The 16507-nt window shown below is 37.0% G+C and overlaps 1 protein-coding gene across 1 annotated transcript; it reads right to left on the reverse strand.

Annotated features, from left to right (window-relative positions):
• Nucleotides 1–2306: 2306 nt before the first annotated feature.
• LOC18447380 (uncharacterized) lies at nucleotides 2307–16198 on the reverse strand. The gene is made up of 12 exons (XM_011629905.3): nucleotides 15478–16198; nucleotides 12684–12813; nucleotides 12424–12526; nucleotides 8907–9027; nucleotides 7550–7615; nucleotides 7273–7311; nucleotides 6127–6207; nucleotides 5931–5978; nucleotides 4991–5041; nucleotides 4817–4885; nucleotides 3171–3395; nucleotides 2307–2917 (listed from the first exon to the last, which is right to left on the reverse strand). Exons 1-12 carry the CDS (start codon nucleotides 15919–15921, stop codon nucleotides 2666–2668), a joined length of 1629 nt encoding a protein of 542 aa, XP_011628207.1. The 5' UTR covers nucleotides 15922–16198; the 3' UTR covers nucleotides 2307–2665.
• Nucleotides 16199–16507: the final 309 nt, after the last annotated feature.

The following is a 16507-nucleotide window of genomic DNA, read 5'->3' on the forward strand; positions in this document are numbered from 1 at the left end:
CAGCCTTATATGCGCGGATTTTTTATATGAGATCCGCTCAAATCTTAGCCAAAACTAAGTTATTTTTTAAAAAAGTACAGAAAGTGAGGTCACTCGAATTATATGTTCAAAAAAATCCCAAATCAATATAAATCCGGTCTTTTTTTTTAGTCCACCGGTAGCGTCAGCTCCAAATCTGTATTTTGACTAAAAAACGTTTTTAAATTTAATAATAAATAAATTTTAAAAAAATAAAAATAAAACAGAGAATTAAATGAAGAAAAACAAGCTAAATTAATAAGTACTTACCTCTATAGACTCAAAACCCAGAGTTTCAAGCTAGATCAAGCTACTGGGAAATAATCTTTTATCAGCATAGACCGTATGTTGCCTTCCATCTCGGCTATATTTAAAGCACTGATGGAGTATTGATGAAACCACCCCATGGTCATGTAGCCATGGACGACCAAGAAAGATGTTATAAGAAGTGTCTGAATCAATAACATAAAACAGAGTAGAAGCATTCAAGTTCCCAAGTTTGAGCTTGAGGTGGATAACGCTAACCAATTTCTCCCCAGACTGATTAAATTCTTGAACTATCAAGCTTGTCGGCTCAAGCTACTCAACCCCTATCCCAATTCGGATAAGTATCCTCTTAGACGTAAGGCTCACCACGGATCCAACATCCAACATGATCTAGTTGATCTTATAAGCATGCAGTTTACCAGTGACAGAGAAATCGGTTGTGAAACCTCTATCCCAACTAAAGGTCATCATCAAAAAAAGTGATAGCCATGCAACTGTTAAGGATTGCAGTGTCTACCTCAATTCACTCAACCTCGGTCTCATACACTTCAGATTGAGAAAGAGCTTGCACTAGGGCCATGCGAAAGTTTTGTGATAGCACGAGAGCATCATAGGCACTCAAGAGAGCTGGGAGTCTCCTCAAGTGCCCAATCACATATATTGACTATATAATATGCAACAAAAAATACTAATGACATATATTTACATATATAAAATAATGTAAAATCTTGTAATAACTGGGTCGGACCCAAATCAAATACACTTATAGCCAGATACGATCTGAATTACTATTCGCATTTAAATTTTGGATATGAATCCGACCCATCATATCTATACCCAGATCTGAATAAGGTAAATTTCGGGTTTCGGATCCAAACATGATGAATTCTCAATCATTGACAACTATGTTGGACAATAATAAATAATAGGCACACACCCATGCGCTTAGAGAGCGAGAGAGAGAATTTAGATTCTATGTGGGCACTTTTGGTCCCGTCTTGGGGAGACTCTCTCTTGTATCTTCGAGGTTATATTAATAAAACGTTGAATAGAATTAAAAAAAAAAAGATATTGGGAGAAAATCCCCACGATTTTAGCTCTTCGCCCACAGCCAATCAGCCATCATAGCTGTGAAAATTTCCAATAGCTTCATTGAAGACTGTATTGGACCAAAAAAAGAGGCACTTTTGATTCTATGCGCTCAAAGAGAGAGCGAGATTCTATGATTGGGCACTTTTTGAGTTCCAAATGCCTATAGATATTGGGAGAAAATTGGCTTAATCAAAGCTGTTCAGCGCCACAAGCTGACCTGAAGGAATTCAGTCGCTCAGCACAACGAGCCAGTCTAGTTTGGCCGGCTCGAAGCGGAACCAGCCACTAATGATACTATCTTAGTGAAATTCAAATGTCCCAATTCCTCATTGATCGAACCAAAGACTCTGTTCTTTTTGGATTTCCCCCTTGATCAATAACAACTGCTGCATTGTCGTATTAGTCACGTTAGAGTCCTTTACAAGTGCAGCTCTGATCACTTTTGATCTTGGATAATACAATGGCCAAACATTCACTTGAGGAAATGGAAAAGAGATTTTTTTTTCTTTTTCTCGTTTAATAAAGGTTGATCGTTTTGATTAAATCTACATACACCGACCTTACAAAGAGGCCTACAGTATAGTATAAGCTTGCTCACTCGTAACATATTTTTGTGTTATGTATTCATCAAGATTTATGAACCTACTGAGGTCAAGTAAAAACTGTTGTGAATTTCCATGAAGCATGAATACAGTGGTTATTAAGTTCAGTCACATGCGCGAGAACAATTGTGCAAACCACACATAATTATTTGATATAAACATCTCCCTCAACAGCCTCCTGTCAAGCATTGTTCATCTGCACAAAGTCCTTGATAAAGACTTTGGGCAAAGGAATGACAGGTCCCTGTTAACTTCGTCGATCAGTTGTGGGAGTTGTTTATATTATGTTTGGACATCGCCAGGTAGTATAGCATACAAGTCCATACATGATAAGAAAAACGTCTAGTTACTTTGTGCAACGATGGGAATAATGATACAACAATTGGAGGGGCAGGGCATACGTGTGGTCAAGAAAAGGGATCAACTGTCCATACCAAACATGCCACCATTGCTTGGTCACAGTAATGGCAGACTGCATTTGCATATGCTGCCAAAATCACCAGCCAATTCACTACCAAGCAACTGGGGCCACAGGGCAATAGATACAAGGACTCTCTCTCTCTCTCTCTCTCTCAAAATGATAATTGACCCCTCTTGTTCCCCTCCCCCCAAGATTTCATCACCTGCTCACCTCAGGTGACATGTACAGAGTAAGTGTCACCAAATTGATGATTTTTCATTCCTGATTAACCCGGTGGCGGATGTTGAGGACATGGTGCAGGCAATAATGACATCTCATCTATGACTGGATTGCGAGAAATAGGATTCAATCGATCAAATATAATACGGCCTCCTCTCCCTATCCTTCCTTGGAGACGATAGCGTGGTATGGTCTCACCATTCACGTTAGGAGGTTCCGAAGGCTTTTTAATTCCAGCAGCCGCTAACTTTTCTTGATCTATGGGCTTTGCGAAGAGAAGTACCGGTTCGTGTGGGTCCTGCGATACCACCAATTTCCTGGATTCAGCCATAACTCGCAAGAAGATATATTGTCTAATGGTACGTGCCTGCCTACAAGCATGATACTTCCATGCACGTTAACAAAATGACAACTACTATTGCAACAAAATATAAAGATCCACAGTAACTTCAAAATGTAACAAAGAAAAATAGAAGAACAGTGGCTGTTTTTCTAAGTAATTTGGATAACCGCGGTATTGACTTGGAGAACAGGAATGAGGAAAGCTGTACCACTCTCTGGAAACAGCCGCGAAGTAGAGGTCTCCTTGGCTCCCTCTTTGTGCGTCCAATCATTTGCATAGAATCTGCACCATGTGATTTGCGAACCACAGCATTTCGATTGGGAGTGTACCCATTTGGGAAATTCTTGGAATAGTCTTCACTTGATTCCTTTCTGTGAGAGAATGAAGGAAAACCAGATAATGCTAGTCCATCTTCAAAGAGCTGACTTTGATGCTGAAAGTAAATCAAGATCTCTTATCAATAACTTGCGATGCATAAAAATCAGCCCCAAACATTAGTGAAAGCAAATGTGCAGCAAAACCATAAGAGAATAAACAGGTACAAAAAATTAGTCCGATGCAAGTTCATAATAGATAGCATGAGTAATCTTTCATGCATCCAGAACGTCACAGCATGAATGGCCTTCCCCACAATTAAGGCATGCAATATCAGCAGTCATGAAAAACAAACAAAATAAGAACGACGTGAAATTCCTCATCTAAACAGTTAATAGCAATTAGTTTCTTAGTTGAAGCCAACATCTATGACAAATTATATTGATACGTAAAACAGGGCTGGATGAATAGTGAAGCTAACCTTTAACAGTTTCCGTGTAGGTATGCAATTAATCTACAGAATAAATAAATAATAGGTTCGTAACACCTAGAAATCCAATCTCTATAACTTGGAGCATCACACAGCAAGACGTCATGGTTCGGATGGAGGAACAAAAGATGGAGTTAGGTTTCAAAAATCATATGTCCAATACCATCAGAAAATAGAGTTTGTGATAAAAATCTGTGTACTGTCATTACGATGGGAGCTATACAGGTAAACACGGTGGGAATATCAAAATGTCGAAGAGAACACCCCCCCCCCCCCCCCCCCCCCTTCCCTTCCTTCTTTAAAAGAATGTAAAAAGGGACAAATGAATTGCAAGGTATAGTACAAAAATACAAAATTATGAACATAAACATTCCTAGAGGATGATGCTCTTGAGGCTGGAAAAAATGGCAAAGTGAAGTAATGAAAAGTCCTAGAACAGCGGACGTAAAAATTCATGTGTAAGGTTTGTATAAGGCTTACACCTTTAACAATCAAAGTAAGGCGCACCTTCAAATTCTACTGAAAGGAGCAGTTTTGGTGAGGGAAATTTTATGACCCCAAAATCTATTTTCATTTCTAATTATAAAATTAACGTTCCAAAAATGGTGCAGGTCAAGTGGATCCATAGACATTTGAAAATCTTGAAAATGAGCAGTCCGGATAATGCATCACAAGATGTACAACTTTTAGGACTTGAAATCTCTTTTAATTATATACATACATCTTGAAGTCAATGGATTTCTTATGTGGGGCCGTTTTTCAGAAAAAAAAGGATTCCAATGGATTTCTTATGTGGATTTGTTTAGGGCCCATTTTTGGGTGGTCCAAAAAATACTAGATGAGCATTTAAAAAAAAAAAAACCAATTATCTAACTCTAGATTTAACATGCAACAAAATAGACGGTTGACTATGCACCTGATGGATACTTGCAAAGAACCATCATACATTACCATGAAAGTCAACCACAACTAGAATGTGAACTTTAAATGCTACAATAAGCACGGATGCAATCAAAGAGTAGAATATGAACATAATTAAGAGTTGGTACCCTATATTTGATCTGTATCCGTTGAAGGTTGACTTCACACTCCATAACCTCCCGTTTTTTCTCTTCTCTCTGCGATGACAATTTCCATAAGGAACAGAACATCTTAGAAAGTAGCCCAATGTTTTCTTTATTGCTAAACCTTTTCTAGTAGCCACATTGTTCACATATAAATACCTTTATCAAAGCTTCCAATAATGCCTTGGCTTGATTGAAGTTGCGCCTGACCTGAACCAGATCATGACATTCACCATGCACTAAATTATATCAACTGACAAAGATAAAATGACAATTTAATTCGATGGATTTCTGTAGAGAAAAATTTAAAATTATGTGGAAAATAAATTATGTCCTTTTATGGAGTAAGATGCAGCCAGGTACGGAGATTCATTGCTAGCAGCCAGGTTTGAAAATTCATTACTAGCAGCAGATTACCAATTCGAGCATGTTGCTACAAATTGCTACAAATATGACAATCAAAGCCACTCTTTTGGGTCCTAAAGAAAATTTTGTTGAAAAACAGAAAATGTAATGAGGAAAACATGTTTGCCAATTATAAGCAATGCAACAGAAGATTCACAATATGATTAAAGGAAAAGATCCATCATCCAGAAAAGAGAATAGCCCAACAAAAAGAAAAAAAAAAAAACAGAGTTAAAAAGACAGCATAAAACTTGTTAATAGATAAGAGTATGACTGGTTGCAAAAAACCAGACATCATGATTGTCACTGCGCCACAATGATATACCGGAAACAAATTAACATTATGTCAGCCTCAAGCCCCCACAACACAAACTCGATCATCAGTAAGTTGTCAACCATCTACTCACAACAGATCATGTACAATATGTTCAGTCCCGAAACCATGGTCACATGACCAAAACTGAAATATATGATCATCTTTAAACCAAAAAAAACCAAAAAAAAAACAAAAAAAAACCAAAAAAAAAAACAAAAAAAAAACAAAAAAAAAACAAAAAAAAGAAGAAAGAAGCTTAAAATAAAAAGTGAAATATAATGATCAATCTTCAAATGGCATTAAACTTGGGAAATTCATTAATAGCAAACCCCGAGCAAACTTCCATAAGATAATGAAACTGGGAAAAGAGGCATTTACCTGACAAAGCTTTTCAAAGGATTGAAGATTGTTCTCACGCCTCTGCATCTATAAGCCAAGCAACAATGTCAAAAAGCTTAAAAGCATGTGACTCTTCAATTGAATTTTCATTTCAGAAATGCAGCAATTCAAAGAGAATTTATGATCTAAACTGAATCTGAACAGTTTCACAGTTCAAGACAACACCAAAGCATACCCTTCTTGTGTGATGGCGATGCGCTTTCTCCCGCGGTCTGAAGACATTATAGGGATTGGTATCATTAACAGGAGGAGGAGGCTGCATATGTGAAAATGTGACCTTGAGATTATAGTTCAATAAATTGAAAATTGTAAACAATCACCACATATGCACCAGTTATGGTAAAAGCAATTTCAAAAGCTAATCATTGCAACCACAACTCATAAATAGATTTTCCCATGTCCTAAGCAATAAAGATCAGCATATAATCATGTAATTAAACCTATTCAAGGTCTTCATTTGGTAAAGAAGCAAACAATTGATTTCAAGGCATGACCAATCCATATTGCAAGTTAAACCATTCTTGAACGATAGCCGAAATACCATATGCACGATTGCAGCTATAATCGTCATAGTACTAGGCACCAGTGTCATTTGGAGGTGTATTACTATAATCTGATACATCCAAGGTGCAATAGACAAGATCCCATGCTAATATCTGGATAATTCTAAAGTGGAAATATTATTGAAGAATATGAGAAAGCAAGATGGCAGAAGAAGCAAAAAAAATGACAGGAATATGCAAACAAAAGTCATAAGCACAAAGAACATTCCTAAAACTTCATATAGTGCATACAGCAAAACATTATCATACTAATACTTATCCAATCAATGTTATTAATCCATTTAGAGAAAGCACCACATTTATAGAAAGGACCCGGTTTCTATGCGGCCAAGCCCGCATATATAGAAATGCGGGCTTCTTAATAAATCTATTTTTGAAATGGATTTTGGGGCTTAACTTTTAAGGACATGTAATCTCTAACATGGAGATCATGAATATGAAAAAATAAATAAATTTTAAAAACTAGAAACAATAATTCTAGTTAGAAAACATTTGGACCGTTAGTTTCCATTGTTTTTAGATGTAACACCTACTTGCATCCATCTTTAAGATGGATGCTTTACACTTTCCGGACCGCATATGAAGAAATGCGGTCCAGCCCACATGAAACAATTTTCCTTATAGAAATTGGTTGATGGAATATTATTACTTTAAAGCATCAGATACCACAGCACAAGCAGACAAATGTCATATGCAAGACTGCATTTTTTAATATAAAGTACTGAGTATGGTATCGAAACTGAAGTTGTAGAGCTCACCTGCAAACGCCGAAGAATAGGCTTTTGCCACCGATCTCGCTGATAAAAAGCAAGAAGTGGGAATGAGTATCCATACTAATAGTAATAATAATGAATAATGTCAAGTATAGATACTTCAGAAACACCATATTGTTTTTCTTTAATAACAAAAAGAGGACTTAATTCTATCAACACAGAGTACACTCCAGCAGCAACAATGACCAAAAAAGGTTTAACTCATATGATACAATGATATACAAATAATTGAATTATGAAAACTCACAGTTTCAAGACAAACCTTTGCTTTCCAATAGTTATACAGAGACTGGATAACACCATAGCTTGTATTTTGAGATTCTAAGGCCTGAGAACAAACAAAACAGGAGAATATTCAAACGAAACCATCAGGATGTGGAAAAGAAGAATCAACACAGACAATGCAAGATTGTACTATAAATGTACATTATTACAGGGTACTGATAACATGGCAGGATTACAGAATGCAGAACGAAAACTTCCTTCCAAATTAACAGATATTTATAAGACCACCTCTTTTTTGTGTGTCTTCAATCTGATAAAGAAGCTGCATTACCACAATAATGCGGTAACATAGGACGAAGTGCCTGTTACTCGTCTATGCTATCCTCTCAGCATCTCTAAGAGGCTTTGGTGTTTTCTTTTTAAATTGCCAATGTCAGAGATGAGTCCAATAATGATGGTGAAAGTGAGAAGCATAAATCTAAAAAATGGTATTTGATGAGCATGAAATTTGGATCTGTCTATATATTAACAAGTGTACACACATGTGGGCATGTGTAAATGTTTATCTCCTGCGCAGCTAGAACTCTTAGGACCTCAGCTTCAAAGATTTATACCAAGCAAAAGCAACAACATAAAACAGAAAACTGCATAGATAAACCCCAACCAGATGGATGCTAGCAGTAAAAAAAAAAAAACGATTTAGGAGCGTTGGGGGCATCTGTTTCTGCTTTTAATAACAAACAGATGATACAGACTAAAACATAAAGGACTTAGTGATAGCTACATAAAAAGTATTAACCCATGTATTCTAGTGAGATTTCTTGAGAACATTTCTGGCATAGAAAAATATAAGATTCAAAGACACTAATTGATTCCATATGAAAATCCACTATTCCTTTTTGTGATAATTAACTTCTGATTATATTAATAGGTGCATACCAAGTTCCTCGGCGGCTAGTAAGGACAGCGATAAACCAAAATAAAATCAAAAAAAGGAGTGTCTAAGTAGATCAAAAGCTTTTAGTAATAAAATGTATTGCTAATTATATAAATTTTATAATTATATGAAAAAAAAGTAGATCAAAAGAAATCTTCCCAACAATATGTGAGGCTCTGCCAGCTCCTGCTCTTGTTAATGAGATTGGCATCACAACAAAGCAAATCAAATGACCTGATGAAATGTCACTATCACTCTATGGCTAATGCTCAAATGCACATATTCTTGAAAAATGATTCAGCTCAGCCATGTGATTAGAATATGCCCTAAAGCTTTTGTATGAACCCAGTGAATAACCACTCCCTAGATTTACTCGCCTACAAATTTCAGTACGAGGTACATGGTGTAGAGCATAAGAAAAAGAAGAAGACAAATTATGCACATATAAAAAATTGACCTCGGCAGCAGCATCCAATTGGAGGAGAACAGGCACAGGTGAACCAAGAGGGGTTATGACTCCTGCTCTTTCCCTAGTCTTATGGTCCAAAATCTCTAACTTGAATAGGAGACTCTCTAACCTGCATAAAAAACATGATTGTAATGTATGGCAGCAATAAGGAGAGAGATTATAAGAAAAACCAACACAATAGGGAGCAGAAATCAGATGAAACAATTTATACATTCAAGGAAAGATTAGATTAACTTCTATCAATTCAGAATACCAGGTATTGTAGTAACAAATAGAACAAATCAGATAGTTCCTGTAAGATGCAAGCTCTTAATAAGGAACATTTCACAGGATACTATTTGACCAGTAAAATTTGCCCAGGTACTACAATGTTAAAAGTCTATAGTGTAGAGTTTTTGCAAATGCAAAACAATAAAGGCATAACAATGTTTTTTTGAAGAACAAATCAGATAGTTCTTGTAAGATGCAAGCTCTTAATAAGGAACATTTCACACGATACTCTTTGACCTTCAAAACATTGCCCAGGCACTACAATAGTTGAAAGTCTATAGTGTAGAGTCTTTGCAAATGCAAACAATAAAGACATAAAAATATTTTTTTGAAGAAGTTAACTGTTGTATTCTATTGTAATGAAGGTAGAGGACTACGTACGTATCAAAAAAGAAGCATCCCACAAACCGGGAGCTCTATAATCTATATACAAAACACTCCCATAGGGCAGGAGTACTATACAACTGTATAGAGGCTACCCCTTAAGGGGCAGCCCTGTACAAAAAGCTTTAAAACAGGTGAGAGAAAACTATGAAGTTACAAAAATCTCCCATAGTAGGGACTATAAAGACTGGGGAGGGAAAGGTATAACAATGTTTATGTTGTAGAGTCTTTGCAAATGCAAAACAATGGAATCAAAGTTAAACTAAAAGAGTATTTGCAAATGCAGAACAATAAAGGAATCAAAGTTAAACTAAAAACTCCAAACACTACATAACTAAACAACGGCACAACAAAATTAAATATGATTGCCTTCATTGTAGATGAACTCCAACTAACAGACAAGTGAAGAGAGAAAGGACAAGGAAAAAATACAGGGTGTTATCTGCTTCAAGTGTGAAGGTGCACAGTTATGCTTTAAGTGGTTAACTGTCGGTCAGTGTTAAAGAGATATTGACACAAGTGCCGTATCTAATGTGTCTAAAGGTTCTAATACTTCATCTTAAAATGCTAACACGGCTAGACACTTCCATACAAGCACTATTTTGAATTAAACATTATACTTTTCACATAGACATAATATGATTCTTCTTTGTGTAGACATAAATTGAAGTGCCAAAGTGGTAATGTTTTGGATACGGCACTAAACCTCCAAGAGGTCTTTAGATTGAGCTCTGCCATGAGGTTTCCATAGCTATTTTTTATTGGTTGCAGTGTCTTCATGTGTCAAGACATATCAAAGTGTCGATAAGTGCCTGCATAAGGTGTTGGGGTAGCACTGCTTTCTGTGAAGTTTAAGGATATCTCCATTATGAAAGTATCCTTCTCAACCTAGCAGCCAACTTAAAAAAAAAAAAAAATGGTGAGCTTGAAAAAAAAAATAACGTCCTAAAATTGAACACAGACAATTGAATTCTTGGACAGACAAATCTAAGTGTTAAAGAACTCAAAATCCATGTGTGTGTGTGTGTTTAAATTATCTTGTAGTGATCCTTAACTGAATCCGAAAATTTCATACCCAAAAAATCTTCCTATGAAGCGTTTTCACCCAAAGGAGCAAGTGGATAGTATGCTCCTGAGGGAGCATACTATACATTTATAACACTTCTAGTGTAACGTGAGATATGGGTTTGGCACTTCAAATAACACTTCTAAGTTTTTTCTAGTAAAAGATGGGTCCAGCACTTGAAGTGCCGAAACCAAATAACATTTATTAGTATTATTTTTTAGTGAAAGATGGGTCCGGCACTTTAAAGTGTTAAAAATGTCTTTCACTCAAAATAATGAGTTCGACACTTCACATTCTTGAGTTAAAAAAAAAATAAGTCGGTTCAACACAAAGTGGCGAAGATGGGGTACTTTGTGGGAGAGTTTGACAACCAAAAAAAAGGACTTGGATGTAAAATATAAAAAATATAGGACTCTTTTTCAATTCTGAAAAATAGTAGATTTTTATATTAAGATCCCTATGATTTATGCAAAATTGTGGTGTGTAACAGAACTCGACACTCATAATATCGGGAAAAGAAAACATGCAACATTCTCAACTGTATTTAACAAGCACAAAGGTAGAATTTGTAGCCGTTTCTTCGTGAGCAAGGGAGTGAGCTGATTTGACTCCCTCCAACCATGAATGAAGGATGTAGAGGATCCGTGTAACCTGTCAAATAATTTGACAAAAAATGTTGCTATCTTGCCATGGGAACTAGAGCCAGTTTTGCAGCTCTTCTGCCACTCCACACTCCTATAGAGTCAAGTTATGCTGCCCATACGCTTCAAAAAGATTCTTATTGCAAATCACTCCATCTATGCATTTCTTCATTGGACAACCGTATTGACACAATATTAGAAGCCGCCTAGAGTGAAATGTAATAATAGAGTATGCAATCACAGCCCGTTCCTCATAAGTAAGCCAGAACAAAAAGATAAGATATTTGAACAAAAAGAACATGACTGGCAACTTAAACAAAAGAAAAATATGGCCAAAACCATAGCAAAACCTCTAAGTGTATGAAACAAAATCCAAAAGCGTTTATAATGCATGCTCTTAGAATAAATCCTAACTCTCACTCATAACAAGTTTCAATACAAGAAAAAAACTACAATTGTAACTTAGAGCCTCTAATCTCATCTTGAAGAATATTCTAATCTTGTAGAGTTCAATGGAAAACAACTGGCATGGAATATGGATCTTCATTAATATGGGTAAGATTAAAGTGCCATCCCATCAAATATTTAAGCTGAAAGCCAGCTTTTGATCCTCAAGTGTCTCTAATTTTGCTTCCATCCAGAAATTTGATACTCAAGTACTTACCATGCCAAATGAGTAACTTCCAGTGTCTCTGTGGGAGAAACAATGACATTATTTTCCCCAATTATGAAGTAGAGTAGAGTCATGCCATATGCAAACCAACTACTAATCCACTTTTTGTTGTCAAAAATATAAAATCGAACATTATGCCATTTCTTGCTCTGGCAAATTTCTAGTACAAAGAAAGAGCCTCCAGCTCAACTACCGGGAGTGCATGATCAGCCATAGAACACTATCAGGATTGTTCTAAAAACTGTCAAGAAAACAATAGCAACACTAAGTCAAGTGTCACTTACACTGGAACCCTAGGCATCAATTACAGTTATCAACAATAGAACCTGACCTACCCAATAATAATAATAATAATTACGATAACAATAATAATAATAATAAACATGGAAGAACAGATACACGCTCATTGGATAATTTCAAAATGAAGCACTAGACAAAGTATGATTTTTTGAATGCCCAGTTGAAGTTTACCTTTCAGGAGAAAGAATTTTCGTTTCTTTATTGAACTCCTCGAGCCAATCCTCGTCCTCATTATCCAGATCATATTCAACAAACTCCCCCACCTCCGATCTGGCTGCAGGTAGTAGATGTAAATTTAGTAATTTCGCAGAACACATGTAACTATACCATAGCTGTTATACCAATTAGCATCTTGCAGAATGGCAAATCATTTTACCAATAAAAAGGAATAAACAAATTTCATCCAATCATAAAAAAAATAACTAATGTACCTCCTCGTGCATGGACATATGATGTAGGCTGTGTAAAGGTACAGGTATAATCTTGTTCATATGTATCCACAACCACAAACTGTGGAATAGGTATTTCTGAAGCAACCTTCCTAGCAGGGGCTTGTTGTGCCTGCAACATATATATTAGCTTCTATTTCCTTTTTGATAATTGAGAGTCACAAATATTTAATTAGTTGCTAGTAGGTCTCGACTATATGCAAGGCAGCAGGGAAATATCATGCTCACACCATAAGGTAGCAAACAAAAATTGCAGTGAAAACTAGCATTCCATAAATAATAAATATCATCTATCAAGTCAAAAACAGTAACCAAACTCATTCTTTGCAACAATGAGAGCCAGTATTCTTTCTTTCAAAACTGGGAAGAGTATTCGCCTTCATGAAGACGGAGCGATGGTGGTCACAATCCAAGAAATGGAAGCTTTCATGCTGAGATAAACCTGGCTTGTGCTTGTTCAGACACGGACAATGGCAAGAACACCACACTCAATGCATTCCAATGTCGCCATGGAAAATAGCAGCACCAACATTTGCAATGGGAAGGGCCAAAGTTAGAGGCTAGAGAAAAAGACCTGAAGTCTCAAGCTGTATGGTTTGCACCACGAGGATCACTCCACCATACAAAATGCATTTGTTGCATCAATCTCCCAAAATCATATTGCCCCTTATCCTTCCACATAGCCAAGACATCATGCTCAGACACCAGGACGTATAAAACATGAACCCTCATATGAAGGACACAAATCCATCAAAATTAATGCCTTAATGACCAAACACGAGCTCGTCCTCTAATACATACAGTTCCAAACTCTTTTCATATAAGCAAAGGAGCGGAATGCAAGGGTGTCTTCCTGCCCCCTAGCAATAAACATGTACTAGATAGAAGGAAACCAAAATGCATCAAGAATTCTACCATTAATGCCTTGCTTTCAAATATGAGTGGAAGGAATGTGAAAGCATAAAGAGTGATAGGCACCCAATGAAACCTATAATAAAGAATGCTATATAGAGTCAAATCATGCAAGCCATGTAGCATTCCCTATATGCTCAAGGCAGCACCATCCTCCTTGTTAACCTCTAGAAACAACTGCAATATTGTGGGGTCCACGGAAACCCCTCACTTGCAGAACTAGGAACTCCAAACACCAGGATCCTACCCAAGATCGTGTACATAATCGGCTCAATGCAAAATAGATGCTTACAACCATAAATCAAGAGAGAGAAATAAAGCCAAAACAAGAACACATGACAATAACAAAGATTTGCATGGTGACATTGGGTGCCTATCACTCTTTATGCTTATACATTCCTTCCACTCATATTTGAAAGCGAGGCATTAATGGTAGAATTCTTGAGGCATTAATGGCTCAATGCAAAGATTTGCATGGTTCACCCAGCGATGTCCATGGCCTCAACAAGACAAAGACTACTATTGAATGAAGCTACAGTTTTGGGTTACAAGAGATATAACTTTCTCTAAACATTGGTAAAACCCTCACTAATTTTCCCTTTTAAACCCACCCTCACGACCAAACAAACAACACCGTCAATCAATCATCGTCTTTCCAACCGCCGCACCGCTATTAGAAAGAGAACCTTGAGAACAAATGAGAAACTTTTACTTTGAAGAAGAGGAAATTATCAACCCAAAACCCCATGGAAAAAATGCACACATTTATGAGGCCGTCTCTCTCTCTCCTAGAGAACCCATCTCCGTCTTGGAGATCCCTTTTTAGGACCCTAAAGGGTGACCCAAACAGATGGATATTATGTCTCTTTGCTACCATTTATTCACTACGGTTTATTGTTTGCTCCAGGAGAAATATCATATTTCTTTTACCTAAAAGACCATAACACCTTTAATCTTTTTTGGACAACATAGGAATGGTGATTTTGGCTATCAACAAACATAATGAATATGCGCCATCAAGTTGGTCAAGCTGCTAAAAGAATCTAATGATCTCAAACACCAACAATTATGACAGAGTTCACTTAGATTTCTAATTCCCCACACTAACTTGGTAGCCTCATGACAACGCGTACCCAATCCCTTAACATGCCGGACATACCATTAGTGTGCAACCCTTTTTTCTTTTTCTTTTTCTTTTTCTGTTTTCATATTTTTTTTTTGGGGGGGTAACTCTTTTCCTTGCAAATTACCAACTACTTGAATTATTGACTCAATTAATAGGTGCGCATATTCGCAAATTGAGGAGCATGGGAGCACAAATTAAAGCCATATATTTTATAACTAAAGAGGATGGTCTTAAACCTGGTTCTATTCCAAAGATCGAGTATATCCTTGCCAAAAGTAAATGAAATGTAAATCAATACCACATTACATAGTAGAAAATTTTAATCCAGAGTATAGAGTTAGGCACCATGATGTGATTTCTAGTACTCAGACTCACAACTGGACTGAAAACCATAGACTTTATAGTCTTGGGCCAATGGTACATATATTAGTTCAAAAAATTCAGATTAATATAACAGGTTAGGTTCCCATATAAACCCCCGCTAGTCTAGTGATGCAAAAGAAAAGGCGCTTGCCATTGTAGTTACTCAGACTAAGAGCCACTTATGCGGAGGAAAACCAAAATAAGATAAAGGTGAAGTGCAATGCATGCACAAGAATAGCATCATTTCAAACTGTGACAAACATCCACACGTATGGAAGTGCATGCAAATGATTAAGTTCCAAATACTCTTTTGCCTCTCTAATGGAATGATATAACAAATTCAAAATAAATGCTAGAAAAAAGGGAATGCATCACCTCATTGTCAGCCTCGAGAGAAAGGCGAGCAATGTACGAATTGCGTGTGGTGGTGCCAGTGACGACCTCATCGTCTTCGAATTCCTTCAGAGTTTTAACAATTGGAAGCTTCTTATGGATGTCGAGAGGACGAGGCCTGAACGACAACCTGCTCATATTACCCAACCCAACAATAACAACGGCTAATAATGCTAATAATAATAAGCTTATTTGGTTCTGATGCTGATTCTTTTGGCCATGAACCCAGCCCCTTTCCCATCTCAAGTCACTATCGAAAACACAATTACAGGGCGTCTCCAAAAGCAATACTTCCGGGAAGGAATAGGTTAGTGGAATGAGCAGAAGGGACAAGTGAGGTAGACATGTTAAGGAGCCAGCAACCGGAACACACTCAATTGGCAGGGGGTGCTTCTTTGCGACAACACTCTCAGCAACAAATGACATTTCGGAGACATGAGAAGCAATTGTTGAAACCCATTCCCCTACACAAGTAGCAGCAAACAGAGAAGCATAAGAACTGTTCCTTTGGATTTAGGTATGAATTGGATTGGCAGGCAGTTCAACTCTCATGAAAGAGGGAGAGGAAGCGAATTGCGAGCATAGTAAGCAGCCTGAACTCAATCAATCTCAGCCATCATCTGTTCTGTCTCTGGCAAATTGTTCAAAAGGGATTTCAGAGAGAGAAGGTAATGAAAGAAGGGGGGGAATGGCAAAACTAGGGCAACTGCCCTAATTCTTGCTTTTTGGGTTCCAGTCTTAGCTAGAGTAGGAGGTTTGAGACGAAAATCGGAAGAAGAAGGGATTTGGCGGAGTGGAATTGAAATTGAAAAGAGAGAGAGAGGAGATTATTGAGGTGTGAGGCTCGGCGGGTAATTTTTAACGGGAGAGTTTGGATTCGTGAAGGCAGCGAAAGGGGGGTAACTTAAAAAATGCAATAATATCAAGGGGAAATGATCTCTAACCCTCTCTATCAAATTTTCATTCCTATCAACCCCCTGGCCTTAAACTTCAGGACCATCAGCATTCTATT

The sequence above is a fragment of the Amborella trichopoda genome, chromosome 10 (assembly GCF_054954075.1).
Source record: "Amborella trichopoda isolate Santa Cruz 75 chromosome 10, AtrichopodaSantaCruz75HAP2 v2.0, whole genome shotgun sequence".
In the NCBI taxonomy this organism is placed as follows: domain Eukaryota; kingdom Viridiplantae; phylum Streptophyta; class Magnoliopsida; order Amborellales; family Amborellaceae; genus Amborella; species Amborella trichopoda.

Coding starts and splice junctions, on each gene's coding strand:
- LOC18447380 (XM_011629905.3), bottom strand. CDS start 15,921: ATGTCATTTGTTGCTGAGAGTGTTGTCGCAAAGAAGCACCCCCTGCCA. Junction 5,979..6,126: donor ATCGCCATCACACAAGAAGG/GTATGCTTTGGT, acceptor CTTGGCTTATAG/ATGCAGAGGCGTGAGAACAA. Junction 3,396..4,816: donor GGATACAGATCAAATATAGG/GTACCAACTCTT, acceptor ATTTACTTTCAG/CATCAAAGTCAGCTCTTTGA.